General features: G+C 31.0%; 1 protein-coding gene across 1 annotated transcript; it reads left to right on the top strand.

Moving 5' to 3' along the window:
• The first annotated feature begins 684 nt into the window (after window positions 1-684).
• LOC112693676 (protein RCC2 homolog) lies at window positions 685-4,561 on the top strand. The gene is made up of 8 exons (XM_025568859.1): window positions 685-1,131; window positions 1,919-2,147; window positions 2,210-2,341; window positions 2,537-2,625; window positions 3,155-3,433; window positions 3,504-3,684; window positions 3,795-3,973; window positions 4,035-4,561. Exons 1-8 carry the CDS (start codon window positions 955-957, stop codon window positions 4,212-4,214), a joined length of 1,446 nt encoding a protein of 481 aa, XP_025424644.1. The 5' UTR covers window positions 685-954; the 3' UTR covers window positions 4,215-4,561.
• Window positions 4,562-12,800: the final 8,239 nt, after the last annotated feature.

Here is a 12,800-nt window from a genome sequence, read left to right as displayed (position 1 = left end):
ACACGGTCTTCGACACGCAGTACACCGTCGTCGAACATGGCGACGTTTTGCTACGAGAGGGGTGGGAGGATGTTTACCTATTGTTATCCGGGCCGCGCACGCGGTTCGCGGCCAAGTCCGTGCCGCCGGCACCGGCGCCGTTGGGTTTGAACGACGCGAGAGAGGATACGACCGTCCTGGCCGTTTTTCGGTTTTCGGCAGGTCCGCAATACTCGACGCCGCCGGTGGTGCGTATGTGTGCCGTGCGGTAGCTGCGGCAGCCGAGCGGTGGGGGCAGCATACCCCGCGACCCACCGTCACAAGCCGCGGCCGCTGCAACAGCTGCACCGCCGCCGCCGTAACGTTGCGGTCCCGACTTTTACACGCACGCGAGCCCGCACACCGGTCGCGCATACAACAAACAATCGCCGTTCTCTTTTTTTTTTTCTTCCCCTCCTCCGCCGACGATCCGCGTTTCTCGCTCTCTTTCGCCCGCTCCGCACCGGTTCCGTCTCACTTGCTCTACCGGCGGCGCCTCCTCCTCTTCCGGTCGTCACGTCGCGCGTCCCGTTCCGTCTCTCTCGCACCCACCGCCCATAGCTCGCTCTCCGGCAAATCACGTTCTCACTCGTTCCTCCCTTTCACTCACTCTCACACACTCTCTCTCACTCGCTCTCTCTCTCTCTCTCTCCCTTTCTCGAGCGCGCGCGCGCGCGTTTTGGTTTTTTTTTCCATTCTTTCTTTTTTTTTTTTTACTTTTAATGGCGTCCACTGGTATCATCACCGCCGTTGCCATCGTTTGACCCGATCACATCTCTCCATCACGAGTTAAGCGTGTTCTCTGCGTTTTGTTTGCTGCCGGGTTTTCGCGCCACTGTCACTACCGCGTTTTCCGTTTTCTACGACCACGCGCGTTTAACCGCAGCTCTTGTTCTCACCTGCGATCAGTTTTTACCAGTCTCACCTTATCGCGTCATGTCCGCTAAACGGCAGTCTAAAGGCAAAGCGAACGGCGTATCCCGTAAAAAGTCCAAGCTGGACGAAGACGAACCGCCGGTGTTGAGCGAAGAGGAAGAAGACGATGACAACGATCAAAGGTCTGACGACGACGATAACAACATGGACGAATTAACAGAAGACAATGCGTCCCTGGTAAGTATAAAATCGAGCATTCCCATTTGCCCTAGTGGTCGAGTGATTAGATACTAATGAGTTCGGTGTCTTATGGTTTTAAGTGATATTGTGTTTGGTCTGCTGGCTGACCACTGCTTGCTTACTCATAATGTTAGACAATCGGTTGAACTTCATACCTTTAGCCGGTTGAAGTATTGTCTCATATTTCATTTCACTATTTGACCCGTATGCACAATATCATCCTATTATTTATCTGCAACACAAATGATTTATTGTTCGTTAAGATCTATTGAGTAAGGTTTGTACATTCATTGTTTTCATTGACCGAGTACCTACCTATGTCATCTATTTGCTCTACTATTTTTCAAGGAAGCTATGTACAATTAAATTTTTATCCGTCATCAATTTCTGAGCTGAACATTTGATAAGTACTGTTTATTGCTCAATTTTAAATAATACTCATAGGTATACCTTATAATGGTTTAATTCAATTGATTCATGTGTTATAATTTTTTTCTAATATTTCAACCTACCTTTATTATACACACCTTAAACTGATCAACATTTTACTATAACAGTAATGTTTCTATTTCATATCTAGTTTTCATTATTATTATGTGCAATTTAATAATGCTAAATGGCTTTTTAAACACTCAATTTCATTTTATTTTTATTTTATAATTTTTATTGTTCATATTTACACCTTAACATTTAAAATATTTCATACCTAGTTACCATTCATACAATTTAATTTACCTCTCCTAAATATTAGCTTAATTAATTTTATCTGAATATATTGTTTTAGAGAGTGAAAGGTCCTGATCATATTGGCATTGTGATGTTAACTGGTGGAACTAATTGGGATTTAAATGGCCGTAAGTCTGTGCCAAAAGGATGCAAATCTATTGGACGGAACTTATACGAACCGCACTTATTTGAACCACTGAAAGACACCCGTATCCGTTTGGTAGCAAGTAGCTGTAACTCTGCACACACAATTTTTATTACTGAAGAAGGCAAAGCTTTGTCTTTAGGTATGGAATCAATTAATTTTGATATCTTTTTATTTTCTTTAATTTTATGTTCACTTTTTTAGGCCGTAATGAAAAAGGTCAGCTGGGAGTCAAAGATTTAATCAGGCGTGACATTCCGACTCCAATTGAAGGTTTACCTGATCATGCTATTGTCAATGCAGCTACTGGCCGTGCACATACTTTGCTTCTTACTGGTAAGTATTATTTGTTAGAAATAAAAATTATCTTTTAAACATTGCATTTGTGTAAAATTATTCTCTGTTGTATATAAATGCAATATCATTAAGTGTGATTTACGTATTATTTGTATTTAAAAATTAACTTTTATTGCTTATTTATTTTCTTTGTCATATTCATTGTGTTTAAATCCCATATTTATATGTTTTAAGATCGTGGTGCCGTGTACAGTTGTGGTGATAATAAGAATAGTCAGTGTGGCGTGAAGAGCAAAGACCCCTTTATTACAACTGCAATGAGGGTCAGTAATACATTTTATTTGTATGACTATTCACTATTTATTATTCCTTATATTTAAACAAGTTTTATAACTTGTTTATTCTTAATTAATAAAAACAATAACACACCTTGCTTAAGTTAAAGAGGAATTTTATAGTTAAAGATAAATTCTAACATTTTAAAAATAATTTTTAATGGAACATATTTTTGTTTAGTGATTTAAAAATATAGCAGCATCAATTATTGTAATAAAAATCATTATACAATATTAAATATTGTTGGTACCTTAACCTAATTAAAAAATGTTAACTATGTATATCATATACATTTTAATTTAAGAAGAATATCTATTAAGCATATTTAATTTTGGAGACTGTATTTATTTGCCTAGATATAAATTTTGTTTTATAATGTTGTATTTTGTTGTATGGATTTTATCAAAAACCTAGGTAGGGCGTGTTAAATTATTTTAACTACATAATAACTGTTGGGTAGAATAATCTAATAATTCAGTTAAAAGTACTTTTCGATTATTTTTCATAATTTTATAGGTTAAATATAATGGACCACCAATTGTAAAAGTTGGTTGTGGTGCCGAGTTCAGCATTTTGCTTGATTGTAAGGGTACTTTATATTCATTTGGTTTACCGGAGTATGGACAGTTGGGACACAACACAAATGGCGAATATATTGAAAGAGCTGGTGCTATTAACTTTGCTACAGTTCAACAGCCAAAACCAATACTTACTTTTGTAGAAAAAAATAAGAACAAAGTAGAAATATTGCCCAAACCTGAAATCAGAGATTTTGCATGTGGCACAAATCATACAGTAAGATAAACAAATATTTCTATTAAATATTTTAATTTTTTTTTTTAATTTTATTATAATATTTTTATAGGTAGCTATTGATGATCATAAGAAAGCATATTCTTGGGGATTTGGTGGCTATGGACGACTTGGACATTCTGAACCAAAAGATGAATTGCAGCCAAGACTTATAAAATATTTTGATGTTCAGAGGAGTGGTGTAAAGCATGTTGCTTGTGGACCCACATTCAGTATTGCTATCAATGAATTTGGTATACATCAGAATTAATACTTAAATATGAATTTTATATTATATTATTTTCACTTTATATAAGATAAAGAAATTTTATTTAAGTAAATGGTTTTATTCTTGCTATTGAAGGTGCTGTTTATTTATTTGGACAAATGAATAGCAGAGGAGAAGCCAATATGTATCCCAAACCGGTACAAGATCTTCATGGTTGGAATTTGCGTAGTATTGGCACATGCGGTATTGGATTAGTTGCAGCAGCTGATGATTCTTGCATTGTTTGGGGTTCTGGAACAAGCTCTGGCGAATTGGTACAAAATTTGTGAAAATTGTTTGTAAGTAGGAACTCATTAACTATTTGGATTTTCATAGGGTCTTGGAGATTTAAAGAAATCCAGTGCCAAACCTTGTGAAATGAAAAAACTCGATGGAATGTATATCGAACAGGTGGCTTGTGGAAGTGCACATACATTTTTAATTGCTCGTGATCTTTCAGAAGATGATAAGGATATTATTGCTTCAATGCCGGTGTATAAACCTGTTGTAACTTAATTCTTTAGTGAAAACAGGTAATCAACAATTTATATATATATATATATATATATATATACACATTATATATATATTTTTTATTATTGTATTTAAGAACCAAGTGGTATTTAATATTTTTTTTTTACTATATATATATTTTAATTTTTTTCTACAATAATCGTTCCATTAGACTTAAGCTTTAATGTAAATGAGCGGAACAATGTCAATCAGAACGATGTTCCTGCTAAGTACACGATTAACTGGTCTGTTCTCAATTCTTTTCCTATTATTATCATTTATTTGTCAAGTGACAAATGTTTATACTAGTAAATGAATAATAATATTAAATAACTGAGTTTTTTTTACAATTGAATTTTTTATTTATTTTGCACTTAAATTGCAATTCTTAATCCTTTTCATATAGATATACGTTGAACCTTATGTAATTTTCTTAATTACCTAAACTATTATTATTACTCAAGCAATCATCAGTAAGCCCCATTATTTTTTTAAAATAAATTGAAATTATATTAAAAAAATGTATTATATACATATGTAACTAATAATTGTTGTATATTAAAAATATTTCAATATCAATAATTTATGTTAATATACTTAAAAGCATTTTTTTTTACAAAAATTTGAGACCCATGGGTGGGACAGACCATGGTCATATCCCCCCCCCTTTCCAATATTATCATCATTAATTGATTATTCCAATCTACAAATACCCTGTAATAAGGGTGGAGAACAATCCCCTCTAGTAGAGCTCTTTTAAGTACACATAGCAGTAGCATAGCCTGGATTTTTCTTCGGAGGGCTGATCAATTTTTTACACAATGGTAATTTACCTAAATTCTTCCATCATTTGAACATGCAGATGCTGAAGTTTTATTTTAGATTTTTGTTCCTATAACCCTTAACATATATTGATTTTATACACTTATATGTATACTTAAAATACTTTGAATATTGTATTTAATATTAATATACAATAAATTATTTTACCCATATTATTTATTAAAAAAAATAATAATAAAAATAGCAATGAATTTTCCTTTTAATAGGACATAATATAGTATACCAACATATTATGTAATAAAACAAACTCTAATTTATTAAATAATTTTATTATTAAAGGACAACAAATTAAAGTAACAATTTTAACCTTCGAGCCTTTCTGCTGTTAAAAAATGTGTTCAATATTTAAACATCTGAAATGTTAATATCTCTATAAATAGTAGAAAATAATGCAAGTCCAACAAGTCTTGATTCTGAAGTTTAATTTCTAAGGTAGGTTTTTAATCTTCTCAAAGAAGAAAAACTCCTTTCTGCAGTAGCAATTAATACAGGTAATACTGATACTAACTTAAGGAGTTGATAAATCTTTGGAAACATATTGCTATCACAGTTTGTTTTTTTTAAAATTAGAACTTTCCCGGTGAACCAATCCGCCGCTGAATATCTTTATGAGATATAAAACATTCTTTAAGTGAGCAATGCTAATCATCTAAGTATGGAATAAATATTATACGTCTGTAAAGTTCTTGAAACTGGCTAACGTGATAGTGATAACAATAAAAAAACCAAAATGTAGTACGCTATTTTGTATTATCGCGACCTATTAGTACGGCCACGGCTATTAAAAGCTATCAAAATTTAATTAATCAACATTAAAATAATTTTTAAATTTTCTTAATATTTCGGGAGGGCTGCAGCCCATCAACCCCCCCCCCTGGTTAGATTATCCACTGACACATGGTAATATATGTTAATAATAATATATATAAGGAAAGTGTACTTTTTTAATTATCAGAGCAAACCTATTTAAGTAATCAAATTGAAATTTTGAGGATAGATTAATATTATAATTTAACAGTGCACTAAGAAAAGGTTTTTAAAAATTTTAATTTTAAAGGGTTGAAATCGGTAAAAAAAAATTTTTACGCGTAAATTTACATGTGCACTTCCTTAATGTATATTATATAGTGAATAGGCGGTGACCCGCGGATTTCTAGCTAGCTGTTACCTGACATATTTGTGTAGCAAAATATGTGTTAAGTACATACTAGGGATTGGCAAAAAACTACAATGTTTTGGCTCGATATATCGATGTTTATGTTCAAAAAGTTCGAATTTTTTTCTTGTTTGTATTATTTTAATATGCAGTATACAAAAATCATTATACAGTTATAATAAAGGCTCGTAAGTTCAAGCACTAAAAAACGCATAAATAAGCATGCACCAACATTTGATTAAATATGCATCAAAAATCCTTAACTATGTACGAAAAAAAACGTTTAAGGATTTTCTAAAAGAATAAGAATTATCCAATTATAATTTTAAAAGTTATAATTTTTCCTCGGTTACATATTATTAAAATTAATGAACACACGTTGCGACGAAAATATATATAGATTGCAATGAACACGTCAATAAAAGGAGAGTGTGCGGTGTGCAATAACAAGGTGTTCTAAAAGACAAATTTATTTTTATATATTTCTCGTAGCACATTTATAATTTGTAGTGAGTAAAATATGAGGTGAATATTTAGGTTAATTAAGAATACGTTTTTTGAAAAAATTAAGTAATAACGATTTTTTTAGAGGCATTTGGAAAATTAAATCAAATGTATTTTATTCTATATAAAAATTATATACAGATTATTATAATGTATGATAGGTACAATGTAAAAAAAAACACTTCTAAAATAAACAATCTGTAATATTTGTTTCCCTTCTAATAATTATTTAGAACAGGTTCCTCAATTTAAAATGTTTTTCTTCTAGCTTTTACATCAGCAAATTGACTGATTGTTTCATTAAAGTTTATTTGCATTGCCAACTGGTTCTCGGTGGATAATATTGCTAGTCCATTTAATCTCATTTGGCTCATCATTGAGCGCAAATAATTTTTAACGATTTTAAGTTTCGAAAAATTTCTTTCACACGTTGCGACTGATATACAAATTGTTAAAAACAACTTTAGTGCTAAACATAAGTTTGGTACAGACTCTAGAAAGTCCATACTAACAACGAACTGCAAAACTTGAAGAGTTAACCATTTCTCCACTTGCTCTTTATTGATATTTGACGCTTGAATATGTCGTCTCAATCATTTATTTCTACCAAAACTTCATCCTTGAAAAATTCGTCGTAAAATTCAGTTAGATTAGAAATAAGTTTTGGTAATATATCATCATTTGCTTTCATCAAATTGATTGGCTGTAAACTTCAAATTTGTCATAAACGTTCTCCATGGATTTAATTCTTGTTTTCAGTTCCAAATATAGCTGCGTATGGGAGTTGTCGAATGCATACGTTTTTATTAGTGTGAATATTACATATATGAATATACAAAAATACAGCCATTTTATATTGAACGATCAGATGTGACGTTTTGATTAGGTACCTACGTGGTTTACTGTTCACTGAAAATTCAACGTATTATAATTTAAAATTCCTAATCTATTATCTACACAGTGCGTCAGTACAAGCTAAATTACAAAACTATTATACATTTTTTTTTAAGTCCAGAGAGGTTTAAACCTAGATACCTTATTCATATATACGAAAGGGACTGTGGGGCTCTTTTAGAAAGTGGGGCATTAAGTGAGCCCTTGTTCAAAGTATGTTTTTAAAAATTTGATTTTTTCAATGGTAAAATTTCAAATTTTTTTTGTACCCTTTTTGAACGAGGTGCCCGGGGTGGACAGCTCCCCCCACCCCTTATAGGTCCGCCACTGCATAGGACATTAAAAATAATTACTAGATAAAACAAACTATATAATTATTTAATATATATACTCGTAATTATTACATTTAAGCTTTACGTGATTGTTTATATTAAAACCAATAAAAATTGTTTATCCGCCGAGGAGCCCTTAACATTATTAGAGGGCCCCAAAGTTTCACTTTGACAACTTACCCGCTAGTTGCGCCACTGTTGATGTCACCATCTTTAAAGCTTCAGGTGATAACAGAAGTACTTTATGTAGTAAGTATAGAAATCTGTAGCATAGAGTAAAGAATGTAGTTAAGGGATTCCCAACCACTGAAATTATTCAGGTATGCCGTATAATTTTTTAAGCATAATTAAATATAATAATCAAAATTATAATTTATATTTATGGGTACAACACGATTACGAACGAATGCCGCTTATCAATGATTTTTTTTTAACCGAAAACCAAACGATTACGAACATTTTGTGGTGACGTAAACAACGCGCCAAGAGTCGTCCGGGTTGTTTACAATGTTGTCGGCGGATAAGAGAAAATCCCATGTTTTAGAATATGCGATGATCATTTCGTTTCGAGAATGTTCTAGATAATCGACGCGGATATATATATATATATATATATATATATACCGGCTGGTTAGACGCTCAATCAGTCAGTCCATGAGTATATTCCGTGATACACCATGAATTACACTCCGCGATATATTCGGCAATTCCTCCGCAATTGTAACGCGTATCGATATTTGTACAATTAATATAATATAGTGTCTATTTTAATTAAATTAAATTGTGAGTGATTTTTATTACTTAAATCCCACAATTTTTTTAGGCTACGTTGCCAAGTTTATAATTTCAAAATATTTTATTTCGTTCGGGAATTCAATTAAAAATATTTTTTTTTAAGTAAAAACTATTCTATGTATTATGAATAATAAAATGTTACATTGTTACATTATAACTACGTTATAAACTGAAATAAAATGATAAAAATAATAGATAATGTAAAATAAATTGAAAAAAGTAAAGTTTTAAATAATAATAATAATGTTTAAAATAATTTTTCTAAATTTTTTTTTTATTTCAATTTTTTCCTTGGTAGGAATTTCCAGTTTTTTGCAAATATAAAATAAGATATATATGGATTTTATAATCATTGTAATTTCTTATTGTTGATTCAATCATAGATTTATCTTATTTGGCCATAGGATTATGAACATTGTTTTTAATATAATTTATTATTGTCAAAGTTTGTGCCTGTGTTTGTTTTAAAACTGAAATCACTGCGTGTATTGGAGGATGGGGGTTATAAAACTGACCGTTATACGTCCTATGAAAGCTCTCTGGCCCATTGGTAGTTCTAAAAATAATTATATAAACTTAGAAATTTTGATGTTTTTTTTAAGTACAATTTTAAGAAAAACAAAAAAAAATTGAAATTTCTAAGTTAAATTCTTTAAAAACCGACCTTGGATTTTCTTAGGTTTCTTGTGCCCAAAGATACGAAGATAATTAAATTGCAAACACAATATACGAAACACAACATATACTGTATACGTTCATCACACAACTGAATAACCGGAGCGCAGATTTATCGCATACAAGCTTGTTGTGCGTGGTGACGTCCATGCTGAGCACACACAACACACAACGTGAGCACACATGCTCGGTCTATGCGTACTCTAATGTGTACGCGGCTTAACAGTTGCGTTAACTTTTACCACATACTATAATGACTATATGAAAACATAGCCTATGCTCATTATAATGAAAATTGAGCGCGTGTAATTGTTACGCATTATAGGTATTTCGATTAAGAAATATAGTAAGTTAAATTTAAAAATGGATAATTTTAAAAAGAGTAAATTAACGGATGGCAGTGATGTTAGTGCAAATGAAACACTTTAAATATTGAAATTAATATTAAACAATCAGCTTTAATAAATGATAAAAGTTTAAATTTAAAAGTTAAACGTAAATATGTTGATAATTATTTATGTTTTGGATTTACGTGGTTTGGTGATATTGATTATCCTTTAACAGTTTGTATCGTTTCAAATGTTTCACCCCTAAAAGAGGAATTATGTAAAAAACACCAGTCTCAAATGTCAAATTGAATTTATATTATATATAATTATGACATTATGTATATTCATTATTATTTATTTAAGTGTGCCATGGAAATTTTTAAAATGATCAAGTGTGCCACCAGTATACGGTACTACAATTCAAATATTTTAAATTCGCTGAAACGGTCACATTGATTTCGATGGAAACCTCGGCGGTGATCTTATTAACCATTTTTTATTTTCACCACAGATTTATATATATATATATGTGGTTTACACCGAAGTGTGTAATCTGGTTTAATAAATTTAATATAACATGTGCCTAAATGCCCTAAGCTGAATAGTTTACCTATCAAATGAAAACTGACGTCTGAAATTGCTCCCGGGGATCCACCAAACCAAATTTATAATAATAATCAGGGAGTGTACTTCAAAATTTACCGACGACACGGAACAATCCATAGAGTATTATAGAGAGGGCATTACATATCTCAGCTACCCAAGAAAGTGAAGATCATAAGGTGTATTTTTGCCAGATAGTACAAAAAAAATTATTGTACAATATATGGTAAAACGATTCACCTGTAATACTGTTATCTCATATTTTTACCTCGTGACCAGATATATAAAACAGATACATATATATATATATCTGTGCTCGTGACTCGATGTCAACTAGTGATGTTAAACGACAGAATAGATTAAATCAGAATGGAAACTGATAAGAAATTACACGAGCTCTTATGGCCGCCATATTGAAAGGGCTCATTAGTATAGACCTAAAATTTAATATGAAATATTTTAAATACAATAAAGACAGTGGTGTATAATATTTTTTCTGATAACAAGTTAGCTTTTTCTTGAATAATGTAAATATACATACATATACAGAATAGATTAAATTCTGTGATTCATATTGTTCGACATATTACACATTGTTTATAATGTTTATACAACAAGAATCAAGTTAAAACAAAATATATTCACAATGAAAAATAAAAAATACAACAAGTTTTCACAAAAATCGTAAAAATTAGTATAAAACCACGTGGGAACAACCATAAAAAAATCAGTAAACAAAATACGTCTTTAGTCGACCAACAAACCTAAGGCCATTACATTTTTTAATTGGTTTATAAAACAAAACATTGAATTTTATGGTTCATTGTTAAAAATCTTGATAATATATAATTGACAATGTATCTAAATAATACAGATATAATATAAACATTTTTTCATTCTATCTGGTCAACCTGTCGAGCCCTTTCAAAATGTCGGACAAAAATTTGGGCTGCCAAGAGTTTCCATTCTGCTTTAATCTATTCTATGGTTAAACTGTGATAAATACTTATCACATTGTGATATTGCTACTGTGATAAAAAAATCACAGTGAAAATAACAGTGACTGCTACTCTAACTGCTACTTTCTATTATGCGCATACCTATGGCGAATCACATTTTTACTTTACACTATCAAAATATCACAGTAATCCATAGAGTTAGAATATTACTCTATTTTACATAGACCTTATACTTAGTATAAGGTCTATGCTATTTTACTATTTAGTCGTGATATCAGATAATATTTATCTAATGTAAATGTGACATAATATTAATCATTATTCATTACCTATGAATAATGACTAATATAATAAACTAACAAATATTACAATACTAATAAATGGTATTTTATCTAAAATATATTATCTATTAATAAAAATATTACATTATATTTCAATCCATGTTATAATTATTTATTATTAGTAAACTCAAACATCTCCCATTATTTTTAGTATCTACAGACTTAACATCAATTCATCTACACTGTGACTATAATGCACACAAGTGTATAGTACTATAATAGCAAGTAGCAATAGTCGCATATCACTACTTCATAAATCACATTGTTAAATATTTTTCACAGTTAGACAACTTAACAGATTTGTGATGTCATCAAAGTGTGATAAAATCACTGTTATATTATGTATGAGTAGCAGTCACTGCTACTGATACTCATTGGATCACTGTGAAAAATAGCAGCGACTGCTACATTTTAACATCACTTATGTCAACATACCCGTCACCGACTCAACCGTCGTGTATACATACCGAAATTTATGTTTAAAAAATAAATTTTATTTTATTAAATACATTTATAAGAATTAACCATTAAGTAATAAACTATAAGAATAAAAAATATATAATTATACATTTTTGTATTTAAGTCAATAGTAGTTACAATATTTTAGGTAAGAAGCAATTAAGTCTTGATCAAAATGGATGAAATCATACCGTACAACTATAACTGTTGGTTAAGTCACCAAAATCTTAGAAGTATGGGCATTCTCTAGTTAATTTTGCTTTCCTCCTCAATATATCCTTTTTTCCTCCTACGTCTTTTAACACTCTCATTTAATTACCTTTCAGCTTATTTTACTCCAGATCTAAAAATTAATATATTTAAATCTATATTAACAATAAATTTAAAAACTCATTTTATCGTGCATTTTGTGGTTACATAAATTTGTTCCACTAGATAGGCAACACTGGCAATCATACCTTTTCCGCTTCACTATTTTTTTCGAACGGCATCTCTAACCTTAATTTAGTATGGCCACATATTTGGAATTAAATTATTGTACATATTAAGCTATAATTAATTAATTAAATAATTTTCAAAGCATGTGCAAATTAATGGAGTTCAAAATAAATTTGTCAACAATTGAGAAGTTGTAAGTTCTGGTTAATCAGTGGTAAGCTTTGCTATTTACCCACCTAAATTAATATTTATAATCAAGTA

This window comes from Sipha flava, unplaced genomic scaffold (genome assembly GCF_003268045.1).
Source record: "Sipha flava isolate LNK unplaced genomic scaffold, YSA_version1 89_pilon_pilon, whole genome shotgun sequence".
NCBI classification, from domain to species: domain Eukaryota; kingdom Metazoa; phylum Arthropoda; class Insecta; order Hemiptera; family Aphididae; genus Sipha; species Sipha flava.
Note: the sequence above shows the minus strand (reverse complement) of the source record. Positions and strands in the feature narration are given on the sequence as shown.